General features: G+C 35.2%; 1 protein-coding gene across 1 annotated transcript in view; it reads right to left on the reverse strand.

Annotated features, from left to right (window-relative positions):
- The window catches only part of LOC136026098 (sulfotransferase 1C4-like), a 51,644-nt gene that overhangs the window by 4,765 nt on the left and 23,303 nt on the right, over positions 1 to 23,576 (reverse strand). Inside the window, exons 3-4 of the mRNA XM_065702379.1 lie at positions 21,766 to 21,980; positions 2,643 to 2,769 (exon numbers count right to left, since the gene is read on the reverse strand). Of these exons, the coding sequence (XP_065558451.1) occupies positions 2,643 to 2,769; positions 21,766 to 21,980 (342 nt within the window). The remainder of the gene's footprint in view (positions 1 to 2,642; positions 2,770 to 21,765; positions 21,981 to 23,576) is intronic.

Consider the following 23,576-nt stretch of genomic DNA (forward strand, 5'->3'; position numbering starts at 1 on the left):
ATATATTACCATTTAAAGTTACTGAAAACAAAGTTCTAGGCAGCACTTGCCACCCCCAATCCGCAAGGAATTTCCTCTTGAGGATCATGATGCGCGATCCAACTTTTCTACTTCTGTGCCAGTAGATATGTAAAGTTAATCTTTCACAGTACTTATTCCACATTTTTGCATGATATAATCTTGAAACCAATACAGTAGATTTTTTTATATGCTGAACCTAACGATGTGATTTTCAGAAGGATCACTGTGTCAGGCAACTTTTTTTAGACTCGTACCTGTTGATGGGCAACACTAAACTTAATGAATAGTATATATTTGGAATCAGCATAAAAAAGATAATTTCTTGGCATACTAATTGCTATCAAAATTCCAGCTTTTACAATTTCGGTTGCTAGCCCTTTTAGATGGGGATATAATAACAATCGATATACGTATGACTGTGATTGATTTCTGTTAGACATGCTAGATATATGTTCTGTTAGATAGGCCACAGTCAACCTTTTAAATCTAGTTTTAGCGTTGTAGTGGTCATACGGGGATTACCCTTACACGGAACCATTTTACTCGATATCTTTATATGCCCCCATGGCATAAGTTACAACCCTTGCCCTAAAGGCTCTAAGAGGAGGGGGGTTATCATCCTCAAACATATAAATTCTGGACCATTCAATTACATTAAACAAAATGGCTATCTAAAAATTTGGATTGTATGGGTTTGCGGAAATGGTTGGCGTGGGAGGGGTGTTAATTCCCCTCCAATAACTTTCAACTATTAAAAAGGGCACTACCCCTTATGATGCATTTCAGAAAAAACATGAGGCTTATTGAAAAGAGCACAAGTCCTTTCGATTTCCAATGGAATGAGCTCATCTTTAAGTTTCTACGGCAACAAACGGCCATCTCAAAATTTCTATCAGATGTATTTCGGGAAAATACGAGGTGTTTAGGGAGGGGAGTATCCACCCTCTCATCACTCTATATCTTTAAAGGGGCACTAGAACATCTGATTTCCAATCAAATGAGCCCATTCCGGAGTTTTGCAATCACCCTTTCTATATATACCTTATATGCCCCCAGGGCATAACTTATTGCCCTTGCCCTGAGAACTATGGGGGGTAGGTTGTCATCCTCAAAGACATAATTTTTGGACCTTTCAATTACGTTGATGGCTGTCTCAAAATTTCTATTAAATGCTTTTGGGGAAAGGGTGGGTGTAGGAGGGGATTAGTTGCCCTCCAAAACTTTTGACTATTAAAAAGGGCACTAGTCCTTTCTATTTTTAATCGAATGAGCTCTTTTCAAAGTTTCTGGGACAACAAAGTGCCATCTCAGAATTTCTATCAGATACATTTCGGGAAAGTACGAGATATGTGTGTATGGGGAGGGGGGGTATCCACCCTCTTATCACTTTAAATTTCAAAAAGGGCACTAAAACTTCTGATTAGCAATCCAATGAACCCCCTCCAAAGCTTATACTATCACCATTTTATATAAGCTTTAAATTCCACCAGGGCATAACTTACAAGCCTTGCCCTGAGGGCTGTGGATGGGGGAGACTGTCATCCTCAAAGACATAATTTCCGGATTTTTCAAATATGCTTAACAAAATGACTATCTCAAAATTTTGATTGAATGTGTTTGGGGAATTGGTGGGCGAAGCAGAGGGGTTAGTTGCCCCCCAATCACTTTCGACTATTGAAAAGGGCACTTCAATTTCCAAGCGAATGAGCCCTTTTAAAAGTTTCTACGACAGCTTCTTCGATACAAAGTGCCCAGATGTAAAAAAAAATTACATTATGTCCACATCGCTCTATGATAATAAACTCTATCGCCTATGATAATAAGCTTTGTTAAAAATTCTAAGAAAAAACTTTAGTTTAAAGAGCAAAGTCTTGAGGAGGAGGCAACCCTTTTCATATACGTAATTATTTCCGTTCGTTTTAAGTTTTCATGTTGCTCCTTACAAAACTTGCTGGAAAAAACTTGTTTTTTTTTAGATTTAATTTCTGATCATTTTTAAATAATACTGGGCAATCCGACTCTCTCTGTATGAAACATTAAGAATTGTTTTCTGACTTTGAACTGTTCAAATACTTTACCTCCCCCCTCCCTTGTGTGCAGATATATGGACTGAACTATATATTTCCCATCTATTCTGTCACTTGTCTTTGTCTTGTCTCACGCTAAGTTGAAAGAAACTAACAAAAAAACCAGTTTGTTCTTGAGTTTTACACAGCGTAAGCTTGAGTGAGTGGCGCATAATACACAAGTACTAAAATTCCTTACCCCTTTGGAAACAAAGACAAAGCTTAAATAAAATTCTCAAATTTTGGAAGCCTTATTTTCCATGGAAGGTATTAACCGAGGGGTATTTTCCACGGGGATATTCTTCACGGAGGGTATTTCCGGGGGGTATTTTCCAGGGCAAGTGTTCCTCAGGAGGGAGAGGGTATTTTCCGGGGGTTGGAGGGATTTCTTTGGGGGAATATTTTCCAAGTTGTAAACTTCGGGGGGAGGAAAAACACTGGGGGGCAAACGCTTAGAACCACATAAATTCAGCCCTCCCTCAGTAGTCGACTAAAGTATATTTGATAGTTGGATATTTGAAAGGCTTGTCTTGTATGAGAATTATGGAAAATTACCTTCGCCCTTGATGAAACAATCAAAGAAATCATTGAAACTTCCTACAAAGCCAAAGTGTTTGTTCATTCTTGCAAAATGATAATAGGAGACACACAGATCTTTAGGATTTCTTGCGATGTGTATAACCTACGAAAAGGAACCAAAGAGATAACAGACATATACTAAATAATATGAAACGAGTCAGCCCAAGAAACCAATGGGTATACTCCACACGCTGTATTTTGAAGGAGAGCTTAAATGAGGTTTGTAAGAATCTTCAGTGAGAACTTGTTATTATTAAATATAAAAAAGATAAGTTTCCCAAACGAAATTAAGGAACAGCATTAAAAATTAAAACGAATATAAAATATATCTATTTGGTAGGGAGAGTCACTACCCTTCCTCAACCGTCGTTCTTTAGACTGAAGTCTCAAAGTTCTTTAAAAATGTCTCAAAATCCACGGCCCTTGTGTTTGAAAAGTCTTTCTTCAAGAATCAGGACAGAAGTGAGACTTCAGAGTAAAGACAGTGGGTTGAGGGAGGGCCAGCTTCCCTCCTACCTATGGAATAATTCTTGTGCGTTTTAAGCTCTTTCGTGTTCGTTTGAATTTTGGTTCGTAGATTAAACTTATTTTAAATTAAACTTATTATATTGCATAAATTTATAATTTACTTGAATATATTGCCGACTCGTTCCTTACTTATAGTTTGTTACCATGAACTGTTTTATTTAAACCTCTGATGACTTTGAACGAGTTAATATATTTTTGTTGGTTTACATAATCAAGAGTCTGGTTATACAAAAGATAAACAACCCACAAAAGGAAACAAATTCAAACACGGGAATTGTTGAAGGATAAAGAAAAAAATTCTATTCGGTGCACACATACCCCAAATATTGCGGCCGCACGCGAACCCTAATATTCTGGCCGCACACATACCCCAATATTCCGACAACAAACATATACCCCCGTTCCTGCCACACATATGGCGTTATCTCAGCTTCTGATGGTAAGAAAGTTTCTTGGAAGCGCACAACACCTATCTGGAGAGAATCAGGTGATAATTGGTATAAAGGATTGATTGGGAGTTACTTAGTATCAAAGTTCCATATAGACATTATATTAGTTTGTATAGATTCAAGTTCGGGAAACATTCTAATATTTTAAAATGAGTGGTTTTAAACTGTTGCAACTTGAAGGAATTGACAGTGATGAGAAGAAAACAAGGGCCCCCAATGTAGCAGTATAAACTGGAAAGGATTGTCGACTAACATTTAAGTGGAATGAGATGTTCGGTAGATACTTTATATCACTGAGTACATTTAAGTTGAAAGAACAATTATGTTTCGTTGCAAAACTGAATATCATGCCCATAATATGATAGAATGTAATCATGAAGCACATTGAAGACAACGGATTGACGCATCTCGTGGAAAAAGAGTGAAAGTTTATTTTTCCATTATTATATTTCTGACAATAAAAATGAATTATGATGATTTGTTTTTTGGTTATATATTTTAGTTGATCGATTACTTTTTTCTCTAGGGAAACAATAAGCACTGAAAGTAGAAGGAATCTTCATCCTCTAGTTTTGTTAGGTTAGTCTCTAGTTTTAATCGGCAGTGGGAGTGTCAAGAACAAAATGAATGGATTTGAGCAACAAAAATTACGCAGAATCTTTCAACATTGGGAAAACGCTTGAATTTAAAGGTTCAATCTTAGAAGTTATCAGTGAAAAGAAAATATTCTCTGAAAGAATGCTTGAAAATTTCGTGAAAAATGATTTTCCAACTTTGAATTATTGAATAAGGCTTTTACATTGTGGGCCAAACATATTTACGCAATTTATTGACCTACTAATCGGAACAAAACAGAATGATATTGTGGATTTACTTTTGAACACTACCTGAGAACACTCAAGTTTTATGTTTATTTAAGACTATCTGAATGATTTTTTCGTGAGAACAGTCAATAATCTTACAAAATTTTGGTCTCAATAGATTTGACTGATCTTAACGTCACTCGATTACTCCTCTCTTTTTTGCTCTAAAAGTAAAAGGAACATTCCTACTGTTCGCAAGGAAGTTTCTATTTCGTGGTGTTAGAGTCAACAGTGAAAAAATTGTTCTAGAGATGTCCACTATATTTATATACATTGGGTGGCAGGTCATCATTTGAGAACTGGGCTAGTGTTGATGACTATAACGCAAAGTGTAGACTATACATTCAGTGTAAATTGCATAGAGGGTATAATTTACAAACTAAAGGTTAAAATTCCTGTCTTGAAGAAGTTTGTAACTCTCAAGCAAGACGATACCTATGTTCCAATTGTCACTGTGATAAGTGCGATAAATGAGAAAATACTTACCCTTGTATGATTGGAAAAAATACTAAATGTGATTTCAGTTAATTTCTAAGAGATGGTTTCGTTGTGGATTTAAGTTGTTCTGGAAAGAAGAATTTGGAACACGTTTCAATGTTGAAACAACAAGAGAGCATGGTTTTTGCGTCGTCGTTTTGAGAACAATTTGGCTGTTGCAGAGAATGGTTCTTTATATGAGAATGCTGTGTATGACATTACTTCAAAAAAGCAAATTGAAACATTTTAATTTTACAATATGAATCATAATAATATCACTGACTTCTTAAAGAGATGTAATAAAAAAGTTCCATTATACTGTGGAAGATATGACCCCGACTCTGCACACGTTGAATCCCAATGATCTACCACCACTTATCCTTATTGATGACCGCCTAACTGACAAAGAAGAAACGTAAAGCATGAAGACAAAAGACTTTTTTACTGTAAATATATGTTTTACTGATAAACAAATTTACATAAACAATTAAAACATTTTATTCTTTGGGCACTAGAATCAATATAACTTTCTAGCATGAAGCCAATCCATCGAGGATTGTCTGCATAAATATTGAGAAATTCATTGTATTGTCACGACATTGAAAAATAAAATATAGTAATGCATGAAACCACACCTTTTGGTTGATAATTCTTATGCTTGCTTCCGATTTTGAACAATAAATTTCCTATTTCTTTCAAGGAAGTTTTGATGTGAGGTGCGTACGAGACACATGATAGACAGTGGATGAAAACATTCTTTATTCTTTACTGTTTGAAAGATGCCTAGCCAATGCCTCGTCTGCAGAGTCAACAGACTACTATTAATAATGATGGTATTGCTACCACTATGAATACATTTAAGGAAATCTGAGGGTGTGCAATAGGACTTTCATTTGGGCATGTATAGATTAAAGTTATATACATTGATTATTTGATCTGTGTTCATGGTGCCAAGTCTAATAGAATCCTACTGTATGGGGTAATTTTCCAATAGGTTTCAATTAGATTTAGTGACTCTCCAACAACGCTCCGACAAAGGTACACTCTAAGCATACAGTGCCCTTTCAGACAACACTCATATCTTGAGTACCAGACAAGTCCAATACAATGATACCGTGACTTTTTACGAATACTGTCTCGATTATACCACTTTTAAATAGTTGTGAATCTCGATATAGTGATTGTAATGTCAATTCATATAGATACTTATAGAATTTACCAAAGGATAAATTGTAGAAACGAATTCTATTTACTTTACATGAAAGAGAGGAGAGTTCAAACATTTCAAATTCGTGTGGAGAGCTTGTCCATGTTTATATGGTATTGGCACTTTTTACAAATGCCAATGCAAGTTTTTAAGGAATTTCACCATTGACACATGCAGAACTGCTGCAAGACCTTTACATTGACAATATGACGTTGATTGGTAATCGTATGAGGAACGAACAGTTTGATATTAATTACAATCTCTCTTAATTTTTCAATAGCCAAGGTAACAGAACTCGGAACCTATTGTTTTCGTACATGAAGTATTGTCGAGGTCTGACTGACATTTGCATCAGGTGCTGCATTAATTTTTTTCTCAAAATGAAACTGCAAGTGGCGAGTTGTAACTTTTTTTCAATCTTACTACTGGGAGGCATCCATTGAGGTGTACTGAATGCTTCATGATTTATTTTACCAACTAAATATTAATCCTTGCTCACCACCAAAGTGATTTCACCATCAGTACCAACATCCGATCTACAATCATAGAACATCGCCAGACCTCTTGATTTTTTATAGTACTTTAGTAACTTGCATAGTTTGATAGATTATTGCTAGTTCTCATCAATCTTCCATTTATGTAGACACATATTTGTCTAAACAAATTGTGTAGGATACAGTTTTCATGGGATAATCAAGAGGTCGCGGTGGGAATTTTAACGTCGGACTTTTTCCTCACCACAAATTTTAAATCAGTAAATGTGGATAACAAATCTATGAAGAAGTCTTCATTGATATAAATTTGGAAATGTATGTTTCCAGAGAGTAGTTGTTGTGGGTAGAATTTTTCATAGTAGCCATGTTTTACATTGACTTCTTTCTGCATTGAAATATTTTAGAGATGAGGTGACTCTGAGATGATATTACTTACGTCCGGTAGATACATCCTTTCAGTCTAGGAAAAGAAATCCTTTTCCGATCTAACAATTTGTTTCTTTCTTTCTTTTTCTTCTTCGAAGCTTTTCGTTCCAGAACTGAATAGTGACTGATGAGTGGTAAGGTGTTCCTAAGCTTTTTTGAGCTTTTCCCTTCTTCGTGATTTCAATCGCTCGCCAAGGGATTTTACACTGGACCTGAGATTTGACCTGAGCCCCCCAAATCGTGGAGTATAGAGGAAGCAAAATCTGGGGCAAGCGGAGTAATATATTTGTTAGCCAGGGGTAGTGCAGATTGAAACAACTTAGCAAACCAACTGTCAAGACTATAGCCCGACATTGACAAATGAGCTTTTTAATAGTTTATTCCATGGCCCAGTTGTCGTGGTCTGAGAGTAGCAACATAACAATCAATACCAGTACAAACAAATGATATTTTTCTATTAGCCATCTAGTTCTTGAGGGGAGGGAGGGGGGCAAAAGTGACATGCAATCCGCCATTCATAGTGAAAACACCTAAACTCGTTTAACCAGTGTTATAATTTGTTTGTGTCATATCGGATGCAGGAAATTGATTTGGATTAGCCTGCTGCAAACCTAATTGGATAATATCTGGCACTATTTGAAGCTGGGGGGTCGTAAAAAAGCCCCCCTTGCGTGTAAGTCTTTGTCTCATGTTAATTAGAGTTACTAATTAGTAGTTTACGATGTCGTCTTGGAAAATCGGAGATGTTGCGGTTGCTAAGTTTCATGGTTATCCCTTGTGGCCAGTTAAAATTATTGGTGAAGTCAAGCAAGCTTAAGGTCCAGCAAAATTCACCGTTTTCTGCTACGGGTCGCATGATTTTCAAACAGTCTCTACCCAAAGCATCCATGATGTCAAATTAAAGAGAACAGGGGCACTGAAAAAAAAAACTAACGAGGCCAAGCTTGCTTTCTATGAAATGGACAATGACCCAGAAATCTACCAGCCATACTTGGAAAATTATCGTGCTAAGCGCAAGGGCACTGTTTCTAACAGCACTGAACAACCAGGACATCTTTCGAAAAATCATCCGTCAAATCCAAGCCCGGATATAGGCAACCAATCTTCTGACCTGAACATGAGACTAACTCAGACCCAACAAGAATTGGAAGCTGTAAAAGCGAATCTCAGGGATGAAATCTCACGTAAAGTTTCTGATCGCATAAAAAATCAACTCCCGCACTCAGCTGAATCAATTATATGTGACGTATATGATTCTTTGATGGTCGAATACTCGCCAAAATTTGATTTTATCGAAAAGCAACTAAAATCGCTAAAAAACAGCTTCATGATACTCGAAGAGCGAGTGAAAAAGATTGAAAGTAGACTTGACGATATTGAGCAGGAAGATAGGCTGGATTCACTTATTTTCAGTGGTGTCAAACAAGCTCCGGGTGCTGATGTAAAATCGTGTATTAACAATATTATCTCGGACAAGATGGGCGTACAAGTTTATTTTTCGGAACTAACTAAAGTGTATAGATTTACCCTTCCAGCGAATCCTACGTGGCCTGATATGATTGCACCGGTACTCGCCCAGTTTTCGTCTAAGGATGTGGCTAGAAAGGTATTTGCTGCTAAGAGCAAACTGGCCAAATCTGGTATATTTGTGTCAGAAAGTTTAACTAAGAAGCGACGAGAAATTCTGCAACTGGCTCGTGATAGTTAGGTAACCACCACGTATGGTCCGATCACGGCCGTATTTTTGCTCGATCTGGAAATGACGCTCGGACACGCCGACTGTGGAGTTGTGACGACATCTAATCTGAATTTTTTTTTTTCGTTTTAGTAGTTATAAATGTGTACTTCAGTATTTACATTCTTTCGTAGTAATAGTTCTTTAATAGGAAGTAGGATAATTTATTTATGAATGTTTTCACGATTACTACAGTTAGAAAAAAATCGCTTTTCGTTGGATAATATTTTGTCGAGTGATGTTGTTAGCCTGTCCTTATTTTCGGATAAACAGCCTGCAAGGCTTAGTAAATATGTTGCAGTAGATGATGTGAGTGCACCCGTTACGCTGTCCGGATTCCAGATTCTCCACTGGAATTGTCATTTAACTACTTCACATGAAGATGTAGTTTATATAATTAATAAACTTGACAGTGAGGTGCAAGTGATAGGTATTTGTGAATCATTTATTAGTGAACAGTGTCCTGCTTCGTTATTTAATTTTCCAGGTTACACACTTATTTCCAAGAACCGGTCATTGATGGGAAGGGGAGGTTTAGCATTCCTAATCAAGGATGATGTAAAATTTAAAATAAGGGAAGATTTATCTTTATGGATTGAAGGTAAGATTGAAACTTTTGCTATTGAAATAGTGACAAGTAATAATAATCCACTTCTTATTTCATCGGTGTATAGACCCCCTGGTGCTAGTCCAGATTTTTTCCTAGAGGAATTCAAAATTTTAATATCTGAAATAAATCGAAATTTTGATAAAATTGTAATCATAGGTGGTTTTAATTTTGATTTATTAGATCTTCAAGCCAAAAATTTGGATTTCCTTAATGTCATGCTTTCATTTGGTCTTTTCCCATTAAATTCTATCCCATCCCGATTAACAGACCATTCTGCAACTTTGATTGATAATGTTTTCGTCAGTGAAGTTATGGTAGAAGATAGCATGTGTGATGTATTAATCCATTCTGGTTCGGACCACTTACCGCTTCTTTTTTTGTTGCAGAAGTTATCACATTGTAAAATTAAAAGAAAAAATAAGATTCTTCGGCGTGGCATGAAAGAAGTTAATCTGGCTAAATTTAAAAATGAAGTTAGTTCGTTGGATTGGGAGGTGGTTTACAATGAAAAGGATGATGCTTCAAAAGCTTTGAATATTTTTTCAGATATCCTTTACCCTGTGTTTGAGAAAAATTGCCCGTTGAATAAAATTAATTGCAAGAAAGCTAAACCGAGAAAGCCGTGGATAAATGATGAAATTTTGAGTTTAATAAGACAAAGAAATAAGTTGTATTGTCAATATCTTGATAATCCATCTGAAATGATTTTAAATGAGTTTAAAGAGTTGAGAAATTATGTAAATAATTCAAAAAGAAATGCAAAGAATGAGTATTATTTAAACCGTTTGAAGATTAAGGTAGGTAATATAAAAGATACTTGGGGAATTGTCCGTGAAGTGATAGGATGTGAAAAAAAAGATATGTATATAACCAATTTAAAAACTAGTAATAGAATTATTCATGATAAATTGGAAATAGCAAATTACATGGGTGATTATTTTTCGAAAATTGGTAGTGTTACACGGAATGAAGTGTCTAGAGGTGGTTGTGCCGTCAACATTAACGCAAATCCTTCAAGCATGCAGAATGGGTTTGAATTTGTACCATGTAATGTAGAAGAAGTTGAAAAAATTGTTTGTAGCCTTAAATCAAATTCTTCTGGTGTCGATGGATTGAACCTAAAGGCTTTTAATTATGTGTCGGTGTATCTTTTACCGGTACTGGTTCATTTAATTAATCTCTCAATGGTTAAAGGGCATTTCCCGTCGGAACTGAAACGATCTAAAATCATACCTTTACATAAAGGTGGGGACCCCTCAGATCCCTGTAATTGGCGACCAATTTCCATTTTACCTTTATTTAGTAAAATTTATGAAAAAGTTATTTATAAACGATTGTATGATTTTTTGGATTCGAAGAAAATTTTGTATAATGGACAGTTTGGTTTCAGAAGTAAACATTCCACTAGTCATGCAGTACACCATCTTTTAAGTTTTGTTGATAATGCATTTGAAAATAATATGATTCCTTTAACTGTTTTTGTAGATTTTCGTACGGCTTTTGACACTGTTGATTTTAATACTCTTCTTAGTAGACTAAGTGGGCTTGGGTTAGGTAGTTCTTGTGTAAAGTGGTTTTCATCGTATTTGCATGGCCGGACTATCAAAGTTGCTTTATCAGATATATCAAGCAGAGAGTTCGATGTTAAGTGTGGAGTGCCTCAAGGTTCCGTACTGGGACCTCTACTTTATCTTATTTATGTTAATTCGTTGGCTTCACATGTTGGAGTTGAAGCGCGGACCTCTTTCGCAAACGACACTGCGATAACAGTAATTGGTAGTTGTTTGGTGCAGGTTGCACATAAGGCTAATTTGGCACTTGAACGTTTGCGCAGTTTTACAGTAGGTAGTTCCCTAGCAGTTAATGCATCTAAAACAAATTACATTATCTTTAGCAGAACAGGTAGGTGACTTAATGATAATAATAACATTTTTTTGGATATTTACCCATTAAAAAAGTTTCTGAAATTAGGTATTTGGGGTTTTATTTAGATAATAATATTAGTTGGAAAAAGCATTGTAGTGTTATTGGTGCTAAAATGGCTAGGTGTCTAGGAATTTTGAGACGTGTAAAACAAAACTTTTTCATTCAAGATTTTAAAAATCATTTATTTTTCTCTTGTCATCCTTATATAGATTATGGTTGTGTTCATTGGGCTAGCAATTTCTTCTCTAATTACAAAAGGATCCAGATTTTGCAAAATAAAAGCATTCGATTGATTGCGGACATAAAAGAGCAGGTTGAATCCAAAACTACTGCTAGCTTTTCCCGGTGTAATGTTTTAAATGTTGGTCAGATTCGTGACTACCAGGCATCAATTTTTGTGTTCCAGAGCATGAAACACATATGCCCTGAGTATTTTCATGATTATTTTTCCATGAATCAGGAGTACCATAATTATGATACAATGAATTCACAACTTTTAAGTCATGAACAAAGAAAAACAGTTCGATCATCATATGTGGTTCGTAATCTGGGGCCTTCTGTTTGGAATAGTTTGCCGGCTGGCATCAGGGAGTCTGTCACTTTATATGGGTTTAAAAATAAATTGAAAATATTTTATTTAAGTAATAGGTTTTGAAGGGCAGAAGGTTTTTGATGTCTTTTTTTTGCAGTTTATTGATGTGGGGTGGGGGCTGAATACCGGTAAATGATATTTAATATGATTATTTTGTTGCATTTTGTTCATGTGTATGTGTTGTTATTTTTTATATATATGATAGGCTAGGTGGTTAATCATGAGATGTTATGTTTAGATATTTATTTATAAGATGTAAATCTTAATATGAAATTGCAGCACAAGTCCTTAGGACTTTCTTTTTGCTGCAATAATTTATTAGTGTTGTCATTTTTTTATTTATGTTTGTATTGTGGATAAAATAAAACTTACCTACCTACCTACCTAATCATAGCCAAAACTTTTGTTATAGCTAAATGATCGCCATATTCTCTTCTTAATATTAACTGGCAGAGTTCCAAATACGAAGAGTTTACAGGAATATACTGAAGATGCTTCATATTGTAGTTTTGATCTTGTCCGCGGTTGGTTTTTCGTTCAAGTATACTTAGGAAAGGGACATTGCTATTGCCAACTCTCAATGTCTCAACAAAGGACGCATAAAGAAATTTACAACTGTCCAAGGAGGAACTTGGTGGACAGTGCAAAATAACACGGTCCATCTCACAAACAGTTCCAGCATTTTTACCATTGATTATATTCTGTATAAAGCCAAGAACATCTCTCAGGCTATTGTGCAGATAAATCCTCTCATTGTCGACGGGGGAGCTAATATAAATATTGCCATTTTCAATTGAATAATTAAACTAAAATGCACCTTTCTTGCGAGCCAAGATTTTTCTATTGATTGAACAACACAAATCTGATTGTGCAACTTCATACTTTCCCTCGTTGAATTTGATGGCTGGGGAGAGTTTTGTCCAAATTGCTTTTTTTGTTCAAATCGTTGTAGAGGGGATCAGAGACATTGGATATTACCACATAGAAATCATTAGGCATTGTGCACGTCTTGAGCAGATATCCAAGAATCAAAATCAGAGCAGTATCCTAGCAAACGAACAAGGAACTGTCTCTGGCCCCTTTGAGCACAACTCTTTAATATCTTTTCAGTCTAAAACATTCCAGTGTTTTTAACTTTTTGTAATTCATAATCATAAAAACCACCATGAATCTCATATTTCATTTCATGTAAACGATACGTTATGGGTTTAGTGCCTATGACTCTGGACCCTTTCAACAGTTCTGTGGACCATAAGTAGTTCCCTTTTTCAAAAACATTTGTAGTTCGACTGATTTGAACAGTATCACCAACATTGAATTTCTTCTGTTTCACTTCTCTCCCGACTTTATTGGAATATTGTTTAAGAAAGGTGTCAAGTTTATTTCCATCTCCTCGATGTACTTCTAAAGGGATAGAGTTGGACAGGAATCGATGAAAACGTTGATTATCAATCAAAATGACCTTATCCAAATCAAAACAAAAGCAGCAGCATTTTTCAATGTAAAGTATCTTGAAATCAAAAGTCAAAATACTTACTATCTACTGTTCAGCCAATGCTGCCTTAATTGGGCTATGACAACAATAGAGCATTGTATTATATTTCAAAAAACCTTCCTTGTATGTGGATTAAGAAATTCGCTACCCTAATCTGTTCGAATCTTCTTATAACAATCCTGTTCAAGCATGGATTCAAGAGCCTTCGCAAAAAAATCACCTCTCTTTGACCGCTTGATTCATTCTATAAATACTCTACCTCTAGCTTCTTTTCAAGTTCAGAGACTAAGGAGTGTGGTGGGCAAGCTTAAACTTCCCATTTTACCAATATTCCCATAAACATGTTTCAAACTTCAATCATTTTGAAAGTAAACAAGTAGTAAAGTGTCCATCGCCATTTTGCGCACTAGCAGGGGAGGACGAAGCATTGATATCAAAACATCTTCACTTGAGTCCCGCCACTCTCGTCAAATCGTAGCCACTTGGCGTACTAGTATCTTCCAAAAATAATATAAAATCACTTTTTTATATTTTACTAAATAGCATTAATCGTTTTAAAATGTGCTTATGGAAGTTCGTGCTAAGGAGGTTTGACGAGTTTAAAAATTTATACAAATGACAGCCAAATAAAACAATTCTTTTAACGATTTGTAATAAAATCTGATATAAAATCAAGTAGAATGTAGGTCTTGCCATGAATGAAAACTTGATTCCCAGTACCATCAATTTGAACATGTTCGCTTTCGGCGAGATAAGTCAAGAGTCTTTTACATTGCTCACGAAACACTCGTTAAAACTTTAGACAATGATGAATCTTCTTTTGGGGGTGGTGCTCGTGCTGGCAGTGAATTTTCACAATTTTGAGTGAATTCCTTTTTGTGATCAATGGCAGTTACGTTGAATGGTCTCTCACAGTAGGGCTTATGTTTGTCAACCTGTCGAAGCTCATTTTGAAGGAGAATTAATTTTTCATCTTCGGCAATTGCCTCATTGTTAATAAATTTATTTACATTGTCCTCGAAATGATCCTTTAGCGAGAAAGCAAGTTCTATTTGATTCAATTTGTAGGGTTTGGCCATATTTTCTAGAGGAAACTGTTTACAGGTCAAGCTCGGCAGCGACATAGTAAAGAAGCTACCAAAGAAACTGTTTTTAACTGCCGCTGCTAGGACAATTACAAATGAACGATGTTGTTTTGTCTTCAAAATCTTTCAAGTTAAAACAATTACCAATTTCAAAAACATTTCACAGTCCGAAAAATTCCAAGTTCAAAAAATTTCAAATTTCAAAGAATTTTAAGTCCCAAAACGATTTTATGTTCCAAAAAATTAAGTCCAATTAGTCCGAAACCCAAAATATTTTCTAAATTTAAAAAAATCAAAAATGTTCAGAATCAAAAATAAATAAAATTTGCCTCAAGGACTAAGCTCGTAAGCCACCTGAAGGCAGTGTTTATGCTCTTTTTATTTTCGATAGTACTCTTTAATGTCCTCTGCTCAAAGTGTCCTCGGCTCATAAATAGTCCATGGATTGTCCATGGAAATAGTTCATTCAATACTTCAAGAATGGCTAGTAGGGAGGGGTGGCTTTAAAACTAAAGAGGACATATATATATTTCGGTAACTAAAGTGGATTATGAATGTCATTTGATGAACCAAAACTGAATGAGAAACAGTCCCCGTCCACTAGACATACAAGATATATATATATATATATATATATATATATATATATATATATATATATATATATATATATATATATATATATATATATACATATATATATATATATAAATATATATATATATATATATATATATATATATATATATATATATATATATATATACATATATATATAATGAAAAAAGAAATCACCAATGCAACGGCACAAACACATAAAAAAAGACAGGAGGAGAAAAGGAAGATTGTTTCCCTACATTAGTAATAATATAGATCAGTTCTTGATTGAAGCCTTAACCCTACTCATCAACACAATCACATAGGTCAAACAGCATAGCTATCCACAATCAACCATAAAGAATAATCAATGGACAGGCAGTCGTGTCGTAAGTAAGTATAAGTCGTCATTTACCAAATTTGAAAAAAAGACAAATAAATCAGAGGCAACAACCCAACAAACCCAACACAGGAACTCATCAGGAGAATACAAACTTGCCTATAGGGCTTTGGCACTTTAAATTCCCTACCCAGGCAAGTGGCGTGCCTACATAAATTCGCTCTGGTATCCCCGTGCTAGGTATCATCCCCAAAATATATGCCTATGAAAAAAAAAACAAATGTAAAACAACCAAGTAACACCAAAACAAACTTATCATACCTTGGTTTTGGTCCTCATATATTTATATTACGAATTCACAATCTATATTAATACTAAACAATTATTAAAATTTTTTCACTATATCAAATTTTCTCTATTGATGAAAATGTGACCTTGGTAAAAATCAAGGAAACGAATGCAAAATAAGACCGTTATATATACATACATATATATATATATATATATATATATATATATATATATATATATATATATATATATATATATATATATATATATATATATATATATATATATATATATATATATATATATATATATATATATATATATATATATTTGTCTGTGTGTCGAGTGACGTCATGTTTGTGTGTCGACTGACGAAATTACAGACCGGGACATTGGGACACAAATGACGACCGGGACACTCAAAGAGAAAGCGACCGGGACACAAGGAATGTTCGATTAACAATCACCATCAACAAAGCACCGGGACACAAATTGCAACCGGGACACAGGGAATATAAATGACGACCAGGACATAAGTAAAAAAAAACTGAAAAAACTAAAAAAAAGGTAAAAACTACCGAAAAACTAAAAAGAAAAAAAAACTAAAAACTAATAAAAAAACTAAAAAAGCTAAAAAACTAAAAAAGCTAAAAAACTAAAAAAGAAAAAAAAGGAAAAAAGGAAAAAAACTGAAAAATCAAGGAGAAAAACAAGACTAAAAAAAATAAAAATAAGAATAAAAAAACTAAAAAGGTAAAAGAAAAAAAAAAAACTAAAAACACTAAAAAAAAAGTAAAAACCAAAAAAAACTAGAAAGAAAAAAAGGGGAAAAACACAAAAATTTATTTCATCATATACCAATTCAAAAACGAATTTATATACAGACCGGGACACCGGGAAACAAATGACGACCGGGACAGAAGGAATATAAATGACGACCGGGACACAGGGATACAATACAACGGGGACACCGGGGGGCAAAGGGGGATATATAATTGATGACGGGGACACAGGGAACGTTCGATTAGCAATCACCATCAACAAAACTCAAGGGCAAGCATTAGAATCATGAGTTATAACTAAAAAAAAACTAAAAAAAGGTAAAAAACTAAAAACTAAAAAAAAGACGACAATCTATTTACATGCACAGACAATGGGACAGTGAAGAATGCTGTATATTCGCAATATTTACGTAGTGAAAAACATATATATACATATATATATATATATATATATATATATATATATATATATATATATATATATATATATATATATATATATATATATATATCTATATTCATAGGTGGGACACAGGGACACAACTACAATGGCGCGTAACTAATATGGCCCGCAACGACTTACGCATGCGGGGGGCTTGGGGGGGGGGCGAAGCGCCCCCATCAACTAGGTGTTGGGGTGGCGCGAAGCACCAACCCAACGGCTAGTATATATATATATATATATATATATATATATATATATATATATATATATATATATATATACTAGCTGTTGGGGTGGCGCTTCGCGCCCCCACCAGTCAACCCAACGGCTAGTATATATATATATATATATATATACTAGCTGTTGGGGTGGCGCTTCGCGCCACCCCAACACCTAGTTGGAGGGGGCGCTTCGCGCCCCCCCCCCCCCAAGCCCCCCCGCGCGCGTAAGTCGTTACGCGCCATATTAGTTACGCGCCATTGTAGTTGTGTCCCTATGTCCCACCTGTCAATATAGATAGATATATATATATATATATATATATATATATATATATATATGTTTTTAACTACGTAAAACTTGCGAATATACAACATTCTTTGCTGTCCCATTGTCTGTGCATACAAATAGATTGTCAGGTTTACCGACTCTTGAACATGCAACATATAATGGTCAATGGGAAAACAATCCGTATTCAGATCTATACCTCATGATTCTAATGATTGCCCTTGAGCTTTGTTGATGGTGATTGCTAATCGACCATTCCCTGAGTCGCCATCGTCATTTATATATCCCCCTGTGCACCCCGGCGTCCCCTTTGTAGTTATGTCCCTGTGTCCCGGTCGTCATTTATATTCCCTGTGTCCCGGTCGTCATTTGTGTCCCGGTGTCCCAGTCTCTGATTTCTCTTTGAGTGTCCCGGGCGTCATTTATATTCCTTGTGTCCCGGTGTCCCGGTCGTCATTTATATCCCCCTGTGCCCCCCGGCGTCCCCGTTGTAGTTGTGTCATTTATATTCCCTGTGTCCCGGTCGTCATCCCGGTATACATTCGTTTTTCAATTGGTATATGATGAAATAAATTTTTAATTTTTTCCCTTTTTTTCCTTTTAGTTTTTTTTATTGGTTTTGACCTTTTTTTAGGTTTTTTAGTTTTTTTCTTTTTTCTTTTTAGTTTTTTTTGAAGTTTTTATCTTTTTAGTTTTTTTATTTTTATTTATATTTTTTTAGTTTTCTTTTTCTCCTTTATTTTTCAGTTTTTTTCCTTTTTTTAGTTTTTTTTTCTTTTTAGTTCTTTTAGTTTTTACCTTTTTTAGTTTTTTTCAGTTTTTTAGATGAAAATTTTTTTAGTTTTATTCCTTTTTTTCTTTTCAGTTTTTTATTGGTTTTTACCTTTTTTTTTTAGCCTTTTTAGTTTTTTTTTGGTTTTTTCTTTTTACTTTTTTTTTTAGTTTTTATCTTTTTTATTTTTTTTTTATTTTTATTCTTAATTTTTTTTTATTAGTTTTTAGTTTTTTTTGTAGTTTTTGCCTTTTTTAGTTTTTTCAGTTTGTTTTTTAGTTTTTAGATTTTTACCTTTTTTAGCCTAACCAGGATTTGAACCTGGGACCTTCATTCTGCGTTCTGACACCCTCTCTCACCGAGTGACTACTCCAGCATGTTCATTTTGGTGTTTTAAATGGTATATTATTAACCAAATTAATGTGTTTTACAATATACTAAGCATCGTCATAACAAAAATGACGACAACTAATTTCATGACGTCAGTCAACACAGAAATTAAGTTCTGAAATTAAGTCATGAAATTAGTTGCCGTCATTTTTGCTTTGACGGTGACGTCATTCAAGTTATATAAGACATATGTTCACGTACAAATCTATTAATTTTTAAGTTTACAATGACTGATGAAGATGCTCAAAGAGTCTATGCCAAAAAACTTGCTGCTGATAGAGAAAGTCAGAAAAGAAAGCGTGCCGAGGAACTATCAGCAGCAAGTTTTTTGGCATAGACTCTTTGAGCATCTTCATCAGTCATTGTAAACTTAAACATTAATAGATTTCTACGTGAACATATGTCTTATATAACTTGAATGACGTCACCGTCAAAGCAAAAATGACGACAACTAATTTCATGACGTCAGCCGACACAGAAACATGACGTCACCTGATCCACAGATCCACAGACAGACAACTTATTTTTATATATATAGATATATATATATATATATATATATATATATATATATATATATATATATATATATATATATATATATATATATATATATATATACTGTGCTGGGTAGAGAATTTAGAGTGGCGAAACCCTATATAGGCCAGTGTATTCTCCTGATGAGCCCTTATGTTGGGTGTTGCCTCTGAATTATTTGTCTATATTATTTTTTCTATTGTAAGGTAAATGACGACTTATACTTATTGACGACATGACTGCCTGTCCATGGATTATTCTTTATGGTTGATTGTGTGTGGCTATGCTGTTTGACCTATGTGATTGTATGGATGAGTAGGGTTAAGGCCTCATTCAAGTGCTGGTCTATATTAATCACTAATTTAGGAAAACAGTCTTCCTTTTCTCCTTCTGTCTTTTTTTTTTTTTTTTTTTTCTTGTGTTTGTGCTGTTGCATTGGTGATTTCTCTTTTCATGATATATATATATATATATATATATATATATATATATATATATATATACATATATATATATATATAAATAAATAAGTTGTTTGTGTGTCTGTCGAGTGACGTCATATTTGTGTGTCGACTGACGTCAGGTTTTGTCGACTGACGAAATTACAGACCTGGACATCGAGATACAAATGACGACCGGGACACCGAGACATCTATCTATATATATATAAACTAGCTGTTGGGATGGCGCTTCGCGCCACCCCAACACCTAGTTAAGATAAGATAAGTAATTATAGATAAGTTGTCTGTGTGTCGAGTGATGCCATGTTTGTGTGTCGACTGACGAAATTACAGACCGGGAAATCAGGACACAAATGACGACCGGGACACCGAGACATCTATCTATCTATCTATCTAACTATATATATAAAAATATGTTGTCTGTGTGTCGAGTGACGTCATGTTTGTGTGTCTACTGACGTCATGTTTGTCGACTGACGAAATTACAGACCGGGACATCGGGACACAAATGACGACCGGGACGTAGCGAATATAAATGACGACCGGTACACTCAAAGAGAAAGCGACCGGGACACAAGGAATGTTCGATTAGCAATCACCATCAACAAAGCTCAAGGGCAATCATTAGAATTATGAGGTATAGATCTGAATACGGATTGTTTTTCCCATGGACAATTATATGTTGCATGTTCAAGAGTCGGTAAACCTGACAATCTATTTATATGCACAGACAATGGGACATCGAAAGATGTTGTATATTCGCAAGTTAAAAACATTAACGCAAGTTAAGTAATTATAGATAAGTTGTCTGTGTGTCGAGTGACGTCATGTTTGTGTGTCGACTGACGTCATGTTTGTCAACTGACGAAATTACAGACCGGGAAATTGGGACACAAATGACGACCGGGACACCGAGATATCTATATATATAAAATAAGTTGTCTGTGTGTCTGCCGAGTGACGTCATGTTTGTGTGTCAACTGACGTCATATTTGTCGACTGACAAAATTACAGGACATCGGGACACAAATGACGACCGGGACACCGAGACATAGGGAATATAAATGACGACCGGGACACTCAAAGAGAAAGTGACCGGGACACAAGGAATGTTCGATTAGCAATCACCATCAACAAAGCACCGGGACACAAATGAAGACCGGGACACAGGGAATATAAATGACGAACAGGACACTCAAAGAGAAATTACAGACCGGGACACCGGAACACAAATGACGACCGGGACACAATTGACGACCAGGACACAGGGAAACAACAACGGGGACATCGGGGGGGCATAGGGGGATATATAAATGACGACGGGACACAGGGAATGTTCGATTAGAAATCACCATCAACAAAGCTCAAGGGCAATCATTAGAATAATGAGGTATAGATCTGAATACAGATTGTTTTTCCCATGGACAATTATATGTTGCATGTTCAAGAGTCGGTAAACCTGACAATCTATTTATATGCACAGACAATGGGACAGCCAATAATGTTGTATATTCGCAAGTTTTACGTAGTTAAAAATATATATATATATCTATCTATATTCACAGGGGGGACACAGGGACACAACTACAATGGCGCGTAACGACTTACGCACGCGGGGGGGGGGGCTTGGGGGGCGCAAAGCGCCCCCACCAACTAGGTGTTGGGGTGGCGCTTCAACAACTTTTCAAAGTAACTTCCATTAGTGTTGGCAAAATTCTTTCAAAATACTAAAAAATAACACAAGAAAGAAACGATTTCTATGAAAAATATGATAAATTATTTGGCATATTAAAATATCTTGGCAGGGCACTGAAAACACAACTCCTATGCTTTAATATCAGCAGATTGGTGTATGTTCAACCCCTCTTTGAAAATTTTGATCTACATGAACGTTTTAGGAATGTTACAATGGCAGATGTTGGATTTAGTATTACCAGGGCGATTTACTTACTATTTGCTCGTGACAAATCAATTTTGATTAAAATATCCGTTCTATCCAAGATTCATATAAATTGACTCCTAACGGTTACTAAGATGAATATATTTTTAAGCCTGGGCAGCAGTGCACTTCCAATAACCGACATTCTTACCTTAGAGTTTTCTAATATACCAGAAGGCAGTAAATCCAACGCTGAATGCCACTTTAAATGTCTAGGGTATGATAAGGTAGGTAAAATATCAAGGCCAGCAGGCAGAGGATGGAGACGAACTTCTAAAAAGGGGCATCTCACATCTAATGGAGATTCATCATATTCTAAATCCATATGATCAACAAGGTAAGCTATCTCTTGCATCCATGTTGTTCCTGAAAGGAATTAAATAAAAAAAAACTAATTTTTTTAGCTGAGAGTAAGGAGCGACATTAAAACTTAAAACGAACAGAAATTACTCCGTATATGAAATGGGTTGTCCCCTGCGCAATCCCTCGCTCTTTACACTAAAGCTTTTAATTGTTTTAAAAAGTAGAATTGTGGCAAAGAGTCTAACTTTAGCATAAAGAGCGAGGGATTGCGGAGGGGACAACCCATTTCATATACGGAGTAATTTCTGTTCGTTTTAAGTTTTAATGTCACTCCTTACTTTCAGCTAAAAAATTAGTTTTCTTTTATTTAATTTCTGAACGTTTTTGAATTAATGCATGTTTGGTTTTGGCTCTCCGCACATAAATTATTAAAATGAAATTTGTATATTAATTTGTTTTGGCTAAATGGCTTTCTCTTAGTTTTGATCAGACGATTTTGAGAAATAAGGGGTGGAGAAGGAGGCCTAGCTGCCCTCCAATTTTTCGGTTACTTAAAAAGGCAACTAGAACTTTTAATTTTTAACGAACGTTTTTTTAGTAAAAATATACGTAACTTAAGAATTAACTTACGTAACAAACTTTCATAACCTTATATTTTTATTATGTATACGAGGGGGTTCGTACCCTCGTTAATACCTCGCTCTTTACACTAAATCGTAAGTTTTGTCCCAATTCTTTAAGAATGACCCCCTGAATCAGAAAGGCCGTAGAATAAATAGTTGAAATTACTAAAAATACTTTAGCATAAAGAGCGAGGTATTTATCTCCTCCTAAATACCTCGCTCTTTATGCTAAAGTATTATTAGAACCCCACATATTCGTAATAATATCTGTTCGTTTTAAGTTTCAATGCTACTCCTTCCTTTCATTTGAAAAAAGTTTTCATGTTTATTTTTCATTGTTTTCTTATAGTAATGCTAGAAAATCCTGCGCCCTTTTCATTGAATTTTTCTTCCCCCATGACAGATTCCTCCAAGGGAAGATCCTCCAACATAGCCCCCTCTCCTCAGCCCCACCCCCAAACAAAAATAAAATCCCCCAGAAAACGTCTGTACACTTCCCAATAACCATTACTATATGTAAACACTGGTCAAAGTTTGTAACTTGCAGCCCCTCCCCCAGGGATTTTGGGGGAGTAAGTCATCCCCAAAGACACAGTTATTATGGTTTTCGACTATGCTGAACAAAATGGCTATCTCAAAATTTTGATCCGTTGACTTTGGGAAAAAAATGAGCGTGGGAGGGGGCCTAGATGCCCTCCAATTTTTTTGGTTTCTTAAAAAGGGCACTAGAACTTTTCATTTCCGTTAGAATGAGCCCTCTTGCGACATTCTAGGACCACTTGGTCGATACGATGTTCCCTGGGAAAAAGAAAAAACAAACAAATAAACACGCACCCGTGATTTGTCTTCTGGCAAAAAATACAAAATTCCACATTTTTGTAGATAGGAGCTTGAAACTTCTACAGTAGGGTTCCCTGATACGCTGAATCTGATGGTGTCATTTTCGTTAAGATCCTACGACTTTTCGGGGGTATTTCCCCCTATTTTCTTAAATAAGGCAAATTTTCTCAGGCTCTTAACTTTTGATGGGTAGGAC

The sequence above is a fragment of the Artemia franciscana genome, chromosome 4 (assembly GCF_032884065.1).
Source record: "Artemia franciscana chromosome 4, ASM3288406v1, whole genome shotgun sequence".
NCBI classification, from domain to species: Eukaryota; Metazoa; Arthropoda; class Branchiopoda; order Anostraca; family Artemiidae; genus Artemia; species Artemia franciscana.